Genomic DNA, 17,232 nt, shown 5'->3' with positions numbered 1-17,232 from the left:
CTGAGGACCTCGTGCTGGCCCTCCAGCTTCGAGAATCTGCTCACCACCCTCAATTGGATGGTAAACCCATTAATTGGCAAGTTCATGGAAAATCATATCCGGTGGCTCTTTCCCACAGAGTGCAAGCTCTTTGACCTTGATGACAGGATCCCAAAGTGGAAGTCAGCAGGCAAAATTCTTCCTATTAACTCTAATTCTCCATTTGCCGATGCTGCCAGACCTGCAATACTTTTTGGGAAATATTTTCATTAAAACTGTTTAACAATTTTGGTATAAAACCTATAAAAACAGATAATAGAAATTAAGCAGTAAGAATCCCCTCCTCCCATCCTCCTCTTCCTTACAAAAGTAAAACTTAGTTACTAAGTGATGGAACCATCAATTCACCAGACACGTGTTTCCAATATGAATCTAGTCTTTAATCGACTTACTTCAGAGCCAGCCTGTTACCCGTTGATAAACTCGTAGTGAACTCAGGCTGACTCTGTACAAGGGTATTTATACAGCGGCACTAGGGGGAGGAGTCATGGGCGGAGCCAAGGGTGGAGCCCAGTACAAGTTCCTGAGTACTGCCAGAGCTACTCCCCCTAGTGGTAGGATAGCGCCACAGCGCTTTATAAAGACGGTGTGAATTATCATATATACACATATATTACATTCACCACACTAAGTTCCCATCCCCCCCCAGCCTAACAGCTCACAGTGACCAGCTCTTTAAAGTACATTATGAACGGCCGTCATCTACATTAAAACCCTTCCACTGACCCTCTCACGGTAAACTTAACCTTCTCAAGGTGTAAAAACTCCGAGTCACCCAGCCACACCGAGGCACTTGGCGGTGTAATCGCCCTCCAGTCCATGAGGATCCTTGCCACCAGGACAAAGGACAGGACATCTGTCCCTCCCCCATCTGGAGTTCCAGCACAACTGAAACCCTCAAAATCACCACCAAGGCAGCACGGTGGCGCAGTGGGTTAGCCCTGCTGCCTCACAGCATAGAGGTCCCAGGTTCGATCCCGGCTCTGGGTCACTGTCCGTGTGGAGTTTGCACATTCTCCCTGTGTCTGCGTGGGTTTCGCCCCCACAACCCAAAGATGTGCAGGCTAGGTGGATTGGCCACGCTAAATTGCCCCTTAATTGGAAAAATGATTGGGCACTCTAAACTTTAACCAAAAAAAAAAATCACCACCAATGGCTCTAACCCAATGTTCAGAACTGCTGGCCAAGTCTCAAAAAAGGATCCCTCAGACAGGAAAAGGACCGAAAAATTGCACCTTGAGTAGGAGCCACCAAATGTGCGACCACTAACTCCATGGCCGCTACCAGAGGTCCTTCAATGTATGTTTTAATGTCCCCTACTACAACTACATTCTTTGTTGCTCCCCCCCACTTGAATGGCCCCGTGCACCACAGTGCAGTGGTCAGTTTACTCATCCTTCCTGCAATCCCTGCTCTCCTCCACTCAGCAGCAAGAACATCAAATCTCCCAAGGCTGATGCTCCTCCATTGCTCCTGGATCCCCACCTTGCCTTTCATAGAGTTACAGCCTCCTGCCCCTGACCACAGACCAAATCTGAAGTACTTAAAAAAAAAAATCTCTTTATTCTCCTCCTTTTTCACATTTTCTCCAAAATTTACACCCACCAACAATAAACAATAATCAGTAACAAATCTGTCAATCCCTATATCAATAACAACGATCCAATCCTCCCACCAAACCCAAAACATTTGCCCACATATTCACAAAGAACTGACAAAAGGAATCAGGAATCCCCCCACCCCCCCCAACTAATGTTCGATGTTATCCAGTTCTTGAAAGTGCAGAATGAATAATGCCCATGAATTATAGAATCCCTCTGTCCTTCCCCTCAGTTCAAACGTAACCTTCTCAAGGGTCAAGAATTCCAACAGGTCCCACCGCCACGCCAGGGCACAGGGTGGAGAGGCTGTTCTCCATCCCAACAGGATCCGCCGTCGGGTGATCAACGAGACGAAGGCTACAACATCTGCCTCCGCACCCATTTCCAACCTTGGCTGGTCAGACACCCCGAATATGGCCCCCCGGGGGCCCGGGTCCAGTTTCACGTGCACCACTTTAGAAATTACCCTAAAAACATCCTTCTAGTAATCCTCCAGCTTTAGACAGGACCAAAACATATGAACGTGATTAGTGGGTCCCCCCTCCCCCCGCAACGCTCACACACATCTTCAACTCCTTCAAAGAATCGGCTCATCATTGCCCTTGAGGTGTGCTCTGTATACCACCTTCAGCTGTATCAGCCCCAACCTCGCGCACGAGGTGGAGGCATTCACTGTCCAGAGCACCTCACACCAGAACGCCTCCTCCAAATCCTCTCTCAACTCTTCCTCCCACTTTGCTTTGATCCCTTCCAGTGGTGCCTTCTCCACTTCCAAAATAACTCCATAAACCACTCACACTACCCCCTTCTCCAGTCCCCCTGTCGTCAGCACCTCCTCCAGCAATGTGGAGGCCGGTCCCTCCGGGAAGCTCTGTATCTCCCTCCTGGCAAAATCTTGAACCTGCATGTATGTAAACATTTCCCCCTGCTCCAGCCCATACTTCGCTTCCAGCTCCTTCAATCCTGCAAACCGACCCCGAAGAAACAAATCTTTTAGTGTCTTAATCCCCATCTCTTCCCATTTCTGAAAATTTCCATCCCACTCCCTGGCTCAAATCTGTGGTAAATCTGAAATACTTAACCTAAGGGATATGATTGCCTCCCGCAACACTGTGTCCAGTGATGCACTATCAATTACGATGAGACAAGAGTAGAATGTAATCGAGGCTTTATTACAGAGATCTGTGGCTCCTGCAGCAGCTGCCGAAATGGCTGCTGTTTGGAGAGCCCACACATTTATACTCCGCCTACTAGGCGGAGCCAGCAGGCAGGGATCTACCCCCTTACCTATAGTGCAGGGGCCTTACCGTAATACCAATATACACAATATAATACAACAGTGGTGACTACCACATCCAGGTAACGTGCCCCCTTCCTGATACATCAGTGTCCAAAGTTTGGACTTCAGCTCATCAACCCGAAGCTGAGATTCTTTGAAACACGTTTACTGCAGATGTGGTTGCCGTGGATCACACAACTCCCACATGCAACGCAGTACCTGCCCTGCCACCTTTATTTTGTTTTTATTTAACTAATTAGGTTTCAGGTTTAGATTATCACGCAATGATTCGCCGTGGTTACATTATGAAGTTCAACTGGTAAAGTTGTAAATTAAATACAACATTTATATCACCAAGTGCAGGTTTAAACTATTGCCCAGTTTTTTTTTGGGGGGGGGAACTTAATGTTTCTTTATTCCTATCTGGAATGTATATGTCACTGACAATGCTAACATTTGCTGCCCATCCCTAATTGCCTTTGAATCGAGTGGCTTGGCCATTAGCGAGGGCTGTTAAGAATCAAACTCAATTATTGGGTCAAGTAATGTGTGAGCCTGACCAGGTAAGGGCAACAGATTTCCTTCCCTAAAGGACATTAGTGAACCAGATGGTTTTTTACAACAATTGATGATAGTTATCATGATTACTATTAGTGAGACCAGCATTTAATTCCAGATTTATTAATTGAGTTTAAATTTCACCAGCTGCCATGAAGGGATTTGAACCCACACCTCCAGAACATTCATTTCTGATTACTAGTTCGGTGGCATTACCACTACCTCCGCCATCTCCCCATAAATCTCACCAATCATTTGCCACCAGACCTAAACAATACCTTAAGGCTTCAGCTCGCAAGTCTCGACTTTGTTTACTTCTCCTCGACCACTTGTTTTTGTAAAGGCCAAAACAACACTTCCTCTCTCACTTCCCAAATTCCCAGATTTAAGCACTTGGTCTCAAACTGTCACTTTTATTTGACATACTTTCTCGGGGAGCTACTAAAGGTTCCACTCATTTCAATGCTGCGGCTCACAAATACTGGGGTGAATAGTTGGTTGAGATATTTGCTGTTCACCCCTCTTGTTACCCAGTTGCTGTTTGTTGGAACCATGGAAAATAATAACTCTAGAATGAATCAATGGTCTGGGAACATAATCGACCCATTCATTAGCCTGTTGGGAATGAGCAGGATCTACAGGCACAAATGTTTGCTGTGCTGGCCTATCGGTGTCAGAATATCATTCCGTCTACAGCCAACACCATTCAGCCCGTAGTAAATTAAATCCACGCCCAAGCATCAGTTCTGAGTGTACAAATCTGTTCCACCCCCATTCCCCTTGTTTTGTTAAATGAACAAGGTATTAGTTAAACGTGTATGAAATGCAGGATAGGTTGCTGTAAGATTCCTCAGTGTCCACTCGACAGATGCATGAGGATGAAGGTTGTTAGTATTCAGCCAAACTGTATGGTAAGAAGAAGGTATTTTCCCATTAGGAGAAATTAAAGTTTGTTACAGATGGAGAGGAGGAGCGTTCAGGAAAACTGACTGTAAGAACAGGCCATTCCAACTGATATAGGCTGCAATCAGCTATGGGTTGGGAAAGTCGTCTTAGGTTTCCATAGAATCCTTACAGTGCAGGAGACCATTTGGCTCATTAAACCTGCACCAGCCCTCTGAAAGAACTACTCTACCTCGGCACTTCCCCGTCAATCCTCATAACCCCGTACGCATTGATCATGGCCAATCCACCTAACCTGCACAGTTTTGGACTGTGGGAGGAAACTGGAGCACCCATTTCTGATTATTCCATTTCTGATTTATTATTCGGACACTCCTCCTGGTAGGCTGATGGATGATTCAAGCAAGAACAAGACTGGGTTCAGCTGCAATGGCCACCAGGATCAAAAGGCCTGGCTTGCGCATGAAGTATAGGAACTTGGGAAAGGTACGGCAAGAGCTGCTGATACCCATGGAGACCAATGTTAGCCAGGCTCAGTAGAGCAGAGGGGAGGAGGAGAAAGGAAAGGATTTTTCAAAAACTATTCCCTGCAGAAATCTGGTCCACAACTTGAACTTAAATTGTTTCTAATTTCAGAAATTGGAGAATGAACGAGAAAACCTGGATGACCAATCAGATACGGCAGCATCCACAGCACGTAAGTTCATGTTTGTGATATGTGAGGTGGTGTGGATGTGGTCAGAGAGGGGTGGGTGAGGTGGTCACAGGGGGTGGGTGAGGTGGTGTGAATGTGGTGGTCACAGGGGGTAGGTGAGGTGGTGTGGTCAGAGAGAGGTAATTAATTCATGGTTTATAAGTTGACTGAATAGACTGAGCAGTAGAAAGAACAAAGAAAAGTACAGTGTGGTAGTCTGATTAGAGGTGCTACGGTACCTGGGAGTGTGAGCTACCATTGGTGGAGAAGGCTCGCTGCTCATTGGCCCAAGTGTTTGCATTTCATTGGTCGGAATGTAAGGTAGCTCCGCCCAGTGAAGCGGGGTATAAGAACCCGTGTTTCCCAGTAGCCAGCCTCTTTCTGTACTCGAGCTGTTGGGGAAACACCTTGTTGATTAAAGCCTTCAATTCGGACTACATCCTCATTTCAGTAATTATTCATTGTTTGGCCCATTCACATATTACGTTTTACCTAATTCTGTAGTTATGGCTGATATCATTCGATTCCACTGCTCACCCTAGTCATGTATCATCTCCAGCTTGAAACGATGAGCATTGAATTGTAGAATCAGTCACTGATGTAAATTACAAATAGTCGTTGTCCCAAAATTAAACCTCTGGGCACCCATTCGATATTCTCCAACCACCTCACCCCACTACAAAGTAATGCTAATGAGCACTTTGTTTTTTTAAATGTAGCCAATTCCTTATCCATACTCCAATTTTGATTATCAAGTGCCACCGTTTTAAGCTTAATTAGCAATCAACTGAACTTGATCAATTTCCCTCAAGACTTTCTGTGCCTGTTGGGCACTGCAGGGGTTGGGGTGCCTTATTGGTTCCTTTAATCACATTTTGGTTTGATGTTTTTAAGCTTCATTTGTGATTTGCCTTTTGTTTAAAGCCATTTAAGGGGCAGTCCTTTAATTTGTACCTCAGTTTATTTGATTTAGTTTATATGGTTATTTGTGTTCATCAAAATAGTTGGAAGTTTAAGTAGTGTTTAGCACAGCTTAAGCCTCTAAAGAAATCAGGGATTGATTAGGCAGAATTTTCCCTAACACGATGTTGACCACCATGGCTTGGTTGGTGTTGTACAGATGAACCCCAAGGTTGCTTGAATAAGATTTTATTATATTGCACAGTGCTGAAGAAAGATGTGTTCCTTGCAAATGTTTTATCACCAATTTGAATATAGAATCATGAAATTAGTATAATATAGAAGGAGGCCATTTGGCCCATTGTAGCCACACTAGGTCTTTTCCAGGGCAACCCAGCTCATTCCACTTCTTCGTCTTTTCCCTGTAGCCCTGAAGAGCTTCCATTTGAAAGCCATGATTGAGTCTTTCTGCACCGCACTCACATCCTAACCACTCGCTGCATACGCAGGGCCGAATTCTCCCAAAGGCCCGACGCCGTCGTGAAACTCGGAGAGGTTCACGACGGCGTCGGAGGCCTCTCCTGGCCTCCTATTCTCCCCCCGCCGAGGGGCTAGGAAGGCCGTGCCGGGAAACTTGGCTGCGGGGCCTTGTCGCTGGCGTCAAGGCCCGGCGTGCCGAGAATGACGCGGTTGCCGTCTTCCCCTCCACCGCCCCGCAAAACGTGGGGTATTGATCTTGCGGGGCGGCGGAGGGGAAAGAGTGCGTCCTATTGAGATGTCCCCTCCCGAGCACGGTCGTGGTGCTCAGTCCCCTCTAGGCCCCCCACAAGCCCCAAACGGGCATCTCATGCCGTGTTCACGACGGCAGCGACCAGGTGTGGTTGCCGCTGTCGTGAAACGGTTGCGAACGGCAGGCCGCTCGGCCCATCCGGGTCGGAGAATCATGGGCCGCCGTGAAAAACGGCGGCCTGCGATTCTTCGAGCGGCGTGTTGCAAAACGCAACACGCATTTTGGGGGGGTGGGAGAATCGCAGGAGGTGCGAGAGTGGACCTCCTGCGATTCTCCCACCCGGTGTGGGAGCGGAGACTTCCGCCCAAGGTTTCCCCTCATATCGCTGATGGTTCTTTTTTCAATCACTTTAAATTGTTGTCCTCTGGTTCTACTGTCCCCTATCTACTCTATATACTCTATCCAAGATGCCTTAGGAGTTTGATCACCCCGATCAAATCTCTTCTCAACCTTCTTTGAGCTTCAACATTGTATCCTCCGAAATGCCCCTCATACTTGGAACCATTCTTTTAAATGTTTTCTGCACCTTCTCCAATCCCTTCACATCCTTCCAAAGTGTGGTACCGGAGTCTGACACAATACTCCAGTTAAGGCCAAACCATTGCTTTCCAAAGGCTCATCATACATTCCTTGCTTTTGTACTTCATGACTCTATTTATAAAGTGCAGGATTTGGGTGTGTCTTATTCCCGTTTCTCGGTTATCAATGGAGTTAACCAGGACTGCATGCCAGCGCTAATCATCTTCGGTATGTTTTTCTTCACCATGCTGTCTAATGCCTTCCATGATGGTGATCCTGGCATTGAAATTGGAAATCACATGGATGGGAAGCTGCTCAAGCTGAGACGATTCCAGGAAAAGACCAAAGTCTCCAAGGACATACTTTGCCATTTCCTGTTTGCTGATGGCTGTACACCAGCCATTGGATCAGAGCTGGACATTGAATGTAGCACGGACTTGTTCTGCAATGCATGCGAGAACTTCGGCTTTATGATCAATATGAAGAAAGCTGAAGGAACATTTACCAACCTGCTCCAGGAAAGTCCTGTCTAGAACCCAAGGTTTCAGTCAATGATCAGAACCTGTCAGTAGTTACGTTCATAGAATCATAGAATTTACAGTGCAGAAGGAGACCATTTGGCCCGTCGAGTCTGCACCGGCCCTTTGAAATAGCACCTGACTTAAGTTCACTTATCTCAGCAGCACACTCTCAAACTGTTTATATGGATGATGAGACACATGCAAGAATTGCCCAAGCAAATGTAGCCTTTGGCAGACATCAAACATCAGTCTGGGAATGAAGAGGAGGAAGTCTGCCTGTTAAACTGAAAGTCTTTAGAGCAATAGACCTGCCCAGTTTCCTCTATGCAAACAAGACTTTGGGTGCGATCCACCGGCTGGGTTGTGCTGTCACTCGAGTGCGGTGCAACTGGTGAATCCCGGGAGAACCCTCTTGCTGGCTTCCAGGAAGTCCATGCCTCGCAGGCTTCACCCAAGTCTCCTGATGGTGCCGCCCAACCCCCTCCCCCAGTGGAACCAATGATCCTTGATGTGCTTTGCCTTCTTAGCTCTACCGCTACGTCTCGATGTATCACCAGGGTGCACAAAAAGGTGGAGGCAGCCAGCTGCTTACCACATCCCATGGCCTTCGATGCCCCTGGCGGGTGTCCTCTGGGGATCAGGCCGGATTGCTCAGCCTCACTTATCGGCGGCACGTACACAGCCATGCTGCCCTGTCCCGTGTGCTGACTGTGAGACACGGTCTCATTAGATGGATGGAACTCGGGGAAGCTGGTGACCACCATCTCCACTTTATGGGATGGGTCCAAGTTGGCACCCATCACCTCCTCCTCCTGGTCGATGCCCATAGGTTCGCCTTGGTTCAAACCCCATTTTCCCCTGCATCATCTGGCTCTGCCAGCCCTGGCAGTTTCCCCATGGTCTGCACCATCCTGTTGATTCCTTTGGTGATGCTCCTCAGTCACTGGATCATGCTCTGCAGCGTCTTGGCAATTCCCATCTGAGAGCGGGACATGTCCCACTGCACCTCATCAAGGTCTGTCTGGTACTGGGTGACATCTCCCAGCGAGGCGGATATTCTTGTGACCCTCATCCATGGCCGTCACCAACTGCGCGTCGCCTTGGACACCTTCACTCATGCTGTCGACGTCGTGTACCAGGCTCTCTACTGTGGTCGCCACTCTAGCAGTGTTGACCTCAGTGCCACGCATTGCCGGCGACATCTCCTGCACCCTCACCCTCTGGGACTCCTCCAATCAGCTATGGACCTGCTGGAGTGTCGCTGACCTCTCTCTCTGAATGTCCCGGCCGCACCCTCGTCTCCGGAAATACCTCCTCCTCAGGCTCAGCATCAGGCTGGGATCCAGCTGGGTCCTGGGATCCAGCAGACCTCCGACTACTGTATCGCCTGGAGGTTCCTGCCTCCACCTGATGTCCATTAGCAGCTGTGTGGTGCTCACCGGATTGTGCTCCAGAAGCCTGACCACTAACATTTCCCACCGAGGTGTGTGTATCTGTGTTGAGGGAGGGGGGATGACAGCTGTGACGTGCCAATCGTGGCATCCTCGCACTCCCCTCCGCGGTGTTCTCCTGAGATGCTGGAGAGGGGGCCACCCGGGATCGGCCATCGCCGTCGGCTGGAGGACCTGCGGGAGAATGGACACAAGGCCACTGGGAGTGATGGGCCAATCAGTAAAGCAACAACAACTTACATTTGACAGGTTCTTTGGTTGGAGCCCGATGGTTTCTCACCTCTGCGGAATCCACCAGCCTCCGCGTGGGTGAACGATCTGTCCTCCACCACCCCAATCACCTCCAGGGCCCGCTCCTCGAAGGAGGTGAGAATTCTTAAGTACATCACCCACCGCCAGTCTGTACCCTCTGCCTCCGATTGTGGGAAAGCTTTTCCTGAGGAGACACAGAGAGGGTATCGTTAGCCACACACATGGTTCACAGGGGTGGGAGGGTGATGTGATGGAAGGGAGTGGTTTGGTTGAAGGGAGAGGGGGGAGTGGAGGGAGGGTTGGTGGGGTTGAAGAGAGGGGGATGGAGGGAGGATTGGGGGTCACATGGAGAGTTGGGGGTTGGATTTTCGCTTGGGAGCGAAAGGTCTCGGGGAAGTTGGTATCTACTCACTCGCGTTGACTGGCGTAGTTTGTTGATCTATTTGCGGCACTGCAGGCCAGTCCTCTTGGTCATACTCCTGGCTGCCCTGCGACTGACCCTCTGGGACCCTTGGTGGAACAGGACATCCCTCCTGGCCTCTACTGCATCTAGGAGGCTCCCAGGTCTGCATCCCCAAATCTTGGGGCTGGTTTTCTTGGTGCCATTGTTGCGAGCTAGCTCGGGTTGGCTGAGTAAGTGTGTTTAAGTACTGCTCGACCTTGTTTGCAGGGGGTGCGGCTGGCGAGCACGATGCCGGTGAATCGGCTGGCGAGTCTTAATTTGCGGCGAGGTGCCGGTGGGGCCTTGTTAAGTGGACCAATTAACTTGAATGGCGTTTCTAGCCTCACTGGGCCAAGTGCCGGCAAGCACGCGGCAATCCCTGCTGGCTACCACACTTAGTCATCTTTTGGAGATCAGGGCACCCTTTCAAAATGGTGGCTCAATCTCGGCGTTTAGCTAAAAAAAAAAATTCTAAGGGTGGGCTAAACCAGTGAGAAACTCCCCAGGGCTCAAAAATGTGACTAAGTGTCATTGAATAGCGGTGGAGAACCTGCCGGTAGAGCTGGCGGGAAATTGCCGGAAAAACTCGCCACAAATGAACTTAGAAATTTATTGTGAGAATCGCACCCTTGGACTGTGTACCAGTATCATGCAAATGCTCAATGATTTTTATTTAAGCTGCCTTTGGAAGCTTCTGAAGGTCAGATAGGACAAAATAGCAGAGATTCAGGTGTCCATCTGAGCTGGCATGCCAAGAATCCATGTCATATTGAGACAGCCACAACTGGCTAGTCATGTAGCCAGAATGGCTGAAACTCACTTAGCAAAGCAAAGTTTCTATGGAGAGCTTGAGTATGGGGTACACACTCATGGCAGTCAAAGGAAGTGCCCAAGGTCGCTCTGAAGGCCTCACTTAGCGGTTTGATATACAAAGAACAAAGAAAAGTACAGCACAGGAACAGGCCCTTCTGCCCTCCAAGCCTGTGCCGACCATGCTGCCCGTCTAAACTAAAATCTTCTGCACTTCCGGGGTCCGTATCCCTCTATTCCCATCCTATTCATGTATTTGTCAAGATGCCCCTTAAATGTCACTATCGTCCCTGCTTCCACCACCTCCTCCGCCAGCGAGTTCCAGGCACCCACTACCCTCTGTGTAAAAAAACTTGCCTCGTACATCTCGTTTAAACCTTGCCCCTCGCACCTTAAACTTATGCCCCCTCGTAATTGACCCCTCTACCCTGGGAAAAAGCCTCTGACTATCCACTGTCTACACGCCTCATAATTTTGTAGACCTCTATCAGGTCGCCCCTCAACCTCCGTCGTTCCAGTGAGAACAAACCAAGTTTATTCAACTGCTCCTCATAGCTAATGCCCCCCATACCAGGCAACATCCTGGTTAATCTCTTCTGCACCCTCTCTAAAGCCTCCACAGCCTTCTGCTAGTGTGGCGACCAAAACTGAACACTATACTCCAAGTGTGGCCTAACTAAGGTTTTATACAGCTGCAACATGGCTTGCCAACTTTTATACTCAGTGCCCCGGCCAAGCATGCCGTATGCCTTCTTGACTACCTTCTCCGCCTCTGTTGCCCCTTTCAGTGACCTATGGACCTGTACACCTAGATCTCTCTGACTGTCAATACCCTTGAGGGTTCTACCATTCACTGTATATTCCCTACCTGCATTAGACCTCCCAAAATGCATTACCTCACATTTGTCTGGATTAAACTCCATCTGCCATCTCTCCACCCAAGTCTCCAAATGATCTAAATCCTGCTGTATCCTCTGACAGTCCTCATCTCTATCCACAATTCCACCAACCTTTGTGTCGTCCGCAAACTTACGAATCAGAACAGTTACATTTTCCTCTAAATCATTTATGTATACTATGAACAGCAAAGGTCCCAGCACCGATGGTAAGGGACATGTGCACGAACAACAGAGTAGCGACCCTGGGGGAACTAATGGAGAGGTTCCAATTACCAAAAGGAAATGAGCTAAGACACATACAGGTCAAAAACCTCCTTGTAAGGAAACGACAATGTACCCCAGATACCAGGACATTTGTTCGTCAAAGAACTGCTGGACGCAGGCCACCTCGGGGAGGGAAACTGTGTGGGCCGGTACGGGTGACTTGTTGGAGGAGGTACACTCTTCCCTGCACGTGACAAGGGAAAAATGGGAGGAGGAACTAGGCATAGAAGTAGCAGGAAGACTCTGGATCGGAGCACCACACAGGGCGAAATTCACATCCACATACGCAGGACGCAGCCTAACACAGCTAAAGGTGGTGCACAGAGCGCACCTAACCAGAACCCGAATGATAGGTTCTTTCCAGAGGTGGGGGACAAATGTGTATGGTGCCAGGGAGGCCCGGCCAACTGCAACCATATGGTCTGACCTTGCCCCAGACTTGCCAGGTATTGGGCAAACTTGAGGCCATGCCCATGGTTGTGGGGGTGAGGGTAGAACCATGCCCAAAAGTGGTGGTCTTTGGGGTCTCAGACCAGCCAAATGATTTTCCCTCTGTTCTTCTGTCAAGCAATTTACATTAACGTCCTCTGATATTCAGCCATTGGAAACATTTTCTCTTCATTGATTCTAGATAAACACTTCATTGTTGAATTAGTTTCTGTCTGAGAACAAACTTACCTTGAGGTAAACCCCTAAACTGACTTTGGACAGTTGAATACATATTCGCCTTTATCTAGCTTTAATCCCAATCTATTCTGAATGCTTCATGATCCTGAATCATTTAATCAACTAATTCTATTCTTTGCACCTAAGTTGATTTCAAACTACATTGTTAAAAAGGCTGTTTTTCCAGGTTTCAGTTGTGATCAATCTGATTGGTTCCATTCCAGAAACAAGACAATAATAATAATAATCTCTTATTGTCACAAGTAGGCAATGAAGTTACTGTGAAAAGCCCCCAGTTGCCACATTCCGGCGCCTGTTCGGGGAGGCCGTTACGGGAATTGAACCCGCGCTGCTGGCGTCATTCTGCATTACAAGCCAGCTGTTTAGCCCACTGTGCTAAACCAGCCCCTCAAATGGATCAATTGGTGTATAGTGTGATCTTGTGAAATTCTGAGCAAAATTGAGACTGTAAATGGCAACTAAACTGACCTGCGTCAAATACAGTTTGAAGAGTTTACGGTAAATCATGTGATTGTAGCATTGAGCCGAATCTTCCATTATCTGACACCTAAGGCAGATTGCAGGAGCTGGAGAGTAAGGAGGTGGCTGAGCATGCGAGATCTTAACTGTTCAGCTCATGAATTAAGCACCCACGAGAAGCACATTGAATCTCATGGGAGAGCGTGGGGTAGCTGGCAGGAAGTGGCCCGCCTGCCGCTACCTCATAGGCTCCGATGTCCGGGCGCCATATTCAAATGGCATCCAGACCGCAAACTCTCTCACTCTGCATCTTGATTCCCACCAACTTCCTCTCTCGGTCTCACTCCTCCCTTGTGCCCAGCCTTGGTGTACCTTGTGCTACAGGCAGCCAATATCTCTGTGACCGTGTAAAAAGGTGAAAACAGCGTCCACTGACCTCAAAGCAGAGGTCGACATCACCAGGTGAACGTGATTTATGAAGAGTTGGGAAAATAGATATTCTAAATTCCCCTTGTAATGATATGTATATATGTATATAACTAAAGGGTTAATTATAACATCTAACTATAACACTGCCACTAGAGGGCACCACTTGATCCCACTATAAGTATCAGCTCCCAGAGGATCTTAATCTCTTTCCACCCAGGAGTGACGAGGCAACAGTATTGTGTGAGAGATAGATCAAAGCATAGTTAGCACTGTAGTTTTGAATCAGTTAATACATGAATATTTAATTACTTGATTTCTAGAGATAGTTCTGTAGAGTGTCAAACTCAATTGTAATTAATTATAATTACTTTAATAAATTAGTTTGCTTTAAGTTGAAGACTCGTGGTTTCTTCAGGATCACACCATTGGACCCTTCTGGATTAACAGCAACTGGTAACGAAATATATTACTAAACCAGTACTATAACACCCCTGGCAGGGAATTTAATTTGGAGGGGAGAAAGATTCTGGTGTAGAATCATAGAATTACTACAGTGGAGAAGGAGACCATTGGGCCCATCGAGTTTGCACCGATCCTCGAAAGAGCACCCTATGGGGACCAATCCCCGCCCTAACCCTGTAACTTCACCTCGCCTATGGATACCTCAGGACAATTTAGCATGGCCAATTTTGATGAGCATTCATGAGATACAAATGGGGTTCCTGATATAGTTCTGTCTTCTATGGAACACTCAACCTGCCTTAACTGGACATGAAAGTTCAGAGAAAAAGATTTCAAACTAAGTTTCCACCGTTGGAAACTGATTTTTGGCCTCTGGCCTAATCTTGTTCTTACACCCGCCAGAATTCCCTCTGCTGGAAGGTGCTGAAGATTTCACAGTGTTTCGTCTCAAACATATTTATGCAGTACTGGCCCAGTTCAAATAACTGAAGTCAGAAAGTGATCTCAGCACATTTCAGCCCCAGGTTAATTCGTGGCTTTAGTTCTGAAATGCTTTTCAGGATCTCCCTTTGGAATACTTTTCAAGAGAAAAGGTCTCCACCGTTTCTGGAAATCCTGATCTACCCGGTAGTGATCCGTATAGGAAATGGAGGGAATGGAATGTTGGTGGGTGATTTCAGTGAGGAAATTCCAGATATTTGGACTGAGGTGGCTGCAAGATGGAGATATGAGAGACAAAATGGTGCTTAGACGGGAGGCAAGTGAAACTCCGTTGAGAAAAGAGAACCGAAAGATCCTTGTGCTGAGGGAAAAGACGATGTGTGAGAAGGAAAAGCTCTTGTTACGGGGGAGGGAGGAGAAAGGTTGTTTTTCAGGAGATTAGTGCTGGGTTGTCAGGGAGGGAAATGTATCTTTGCAATTAAAATCAGATTCTGTTCTTGATTCCTGTTGGCAAATGAGAAAATACAAATTTATTTTTCATTTTACCGATAAGTGATATAATCGAAGGTTTCTTTCCACATCCTCTTCCATTCCAAAACTATCATGCAACTCTCCAGCGACCTATCCAAAATCGTCTCCTGGATGATTCAATTTATGTTTTACTCAACATAGGAGGCAAAATTGAAGCTCTCCTTTTTTTGGTTCTGTCAACTTCTACAACTTTGTGGTCCCTCTTATCTTAACTCAATCCAGCTCCTCAGTTGTCAGCTCAAGCTAAGTTGAGCGATGTAGACCTTTGGAGTGGTGCTTTATGTAGTAGTGTGAGCCCATGCAGTCCATGTGACCAGCTCGCGGCCTATCGCATGGGAGCACCACAAGGTCATGCTGCAGCTGTACATAACTCTGGTGCGGCCGCACCTGGAGTACTGCGTGCAGTTCTGGTCACCACATTATAGGAAGGATGTGGAAGCTTTGGAAAGGGTTCAGAGGAGATTTACTAGGATGTTGCCTGGTATGGAGGGAAGGTCTTACGAGGAAAGGCTCAGGGAATTGAGGTTGTTTTCGTTAGAGAGGAGAAGGCTGAGAGGTGACTTAATTGAGACATATAAGATAGTCAGAGGGTTAGATAGGGTGGACAGTGAGAGTCTTTTTCCTCGGATGGTGTTGACCAACACGAGGGGACATAGCTTTAAATTGAGGGGTGATAGATATAGGACAGATGTCAGAGGCAGTTTCTTTACTCAGAGAGTAGTAGGGGTGTGGAACGCCCTGCCTGCAACAGTAGTAGACTCGCCAACTTTAAGGGCATTTAAGTGGTCACTGGATAGACATATGGATGAAAATGAAATAGTGTAGGTCAGATAGGCTTCAGATGGTTTCACAGGTCGGCGCAACATCGAGGGCCGAAGGGCCCGTACTGCGCTGTAATGTTCTATGTTCTAAACTACAACCAATGAGGAAAAAGCGCAGGGCCCTGGAAGCAGGAGCTCAGGCAGTGTGGAGCCAAAGTGTTAAGACCACAGTATTGTTGCTGTGTGCCTATACATAGGTGCTTATTGTCAGTAAACCCCCTTGTTTGTTACTGGAAGTCTGCAGTCTTTTGTCTCGGGTTACCACACTTTATCAAAGGCTGACCACACTCTGTTCCATCTATCTATGGGGCTAAAATGTGACATTGAGCGTACCTTAGTGAATTGCTGCAGTTCAGTTTGTAGATTGGCACATCATAATGACGGAGATGGATATTGAGTGGCTGGTTAAGCAGACTCCCCTGTCTTGGCTAGTGTCAAACTTCCTCTGTGCACTGATCCAGGTGAGTTGGGCTACTCCATCACAATCCTGACTAGAGTTTTGTGGAAGGTGGAGAGGATTTCAGCGGTCAGGAGGTGAGCCACTTGTCAGTTATTACCTTGCCTCTGGCCTGCTCTGTGATGTGGTTGATGGGGCTGGTCAAACATTCTACCCATGAGTGTCACCTGCTTCAAGTCCGACACTTCTATCAACCCACCTCTTACTTGCTCCCTGGGCTTGTCTATATTCATTTCAAAATCTTAAATTGTCTATATTTTAAAATACTTAAGACCACCTGCAGGAATTCTGATGTTCATGTTCACACTTTCCATTTCTGTGATGCACTACCTGCTACTGAAATCACTTCCTCTGCTCTCCACTATTGATGACTGTGCTTCTGCTCGCTTGAGGCTGGTTTAGCTCAGTGGGCTAGACAGCTGGTTTGTAATGCAGAACAAGGCCAGCAGTTTACCAGCTTGCTCGGACAGGCGCTGGAACGTGGCAACTAGGGGCTTTTCACAGTAACTTCATACTTGGAACAATAAAAGATTATTAATGTTTTTACCTTCATTCCTTACATCCTCTCATCCTAGGGCACAGTGGTTAGCACTGCTGCCTCGCAGTGGAAGGGACCCGGGTTCAATTCTGACCTTGGGTGACTGTGTGGAGTTTGCACTTTCTCCCCATGTCTGCGTGGGTTTCCTCCGGGTTCTCCGGTTTCCTCCCACACTCCAAAGATGTGCAGGTTAGGTGGATTGGCCATGCTAAATTGCCCCTTAGTGTCCAAAGATGTGAAAGTTAGATAAAGGAGTTATTGGGATAGGGCAGGGGAGTGGGCCGGGGTGGGGTGCTCTTTCAGAGGGTAGGTGCAGACTCGATGGGCCGAATGGCCTCCTTTTGCACTGTAGGGATTCTATGTGCAGGTTAGGTGGATTGGCCATGCTAAATTGCCCCTTAGTGTTCAAAGATATGCAGGTTGGGTGGGGTTACAGGGGAGAGGGCCCAGGTAGATTCTCTTTCAAAGGGTCATGGCAAACTTGA

The 17,232-nt window shown here is 47.7% G+C and overlaps 1 protein-coding gene across 2 annotated transcripts in view; it reads left to right on the top strand.

Moving 5' to 3' along the window:
- Positions 1 to 17,232, top strand: part of zgc:112416 (uncharacterized protein LOC550509 homolog) — a 109,318-nt gene that overhangs the window by 36,072 nt on the left and 56,014 nt on the right. For both annotated transcript variants that reach the window (XM_038786633.1, XM_038786641.1), the window contains exon 2: positions 5,017 to 5,077. In XM_038786633.1, the coding sequence (XP_038642561.1) occupies positions 5,017 to 5,077 (61 nt within the window). The remainder of the gene's footprint in view (positions 1 to 5,016; positions 5,078 to 17,232) is intronic.

The sequence above is a fragment of the Scyliorhinus canicula genome, chromosome 2, assembly GCF_902713615.1.
Source record: "Scyliorhinus canicula chromosome 2, sScyCan1.1, whole genome shotgun sequence".
Lineage (NCBI taxonomy): Eukaryota > Metazoa > Chordata > Chondrichthyes > Carcharhiniformes > Scyliorhinidae > Scyliorhinus > Scyliorhinus canicula.
Note: the sequence above shows the minus strand (reverse complement) of the source record. Positions and strands in the feature narration are given on the sequence as shown.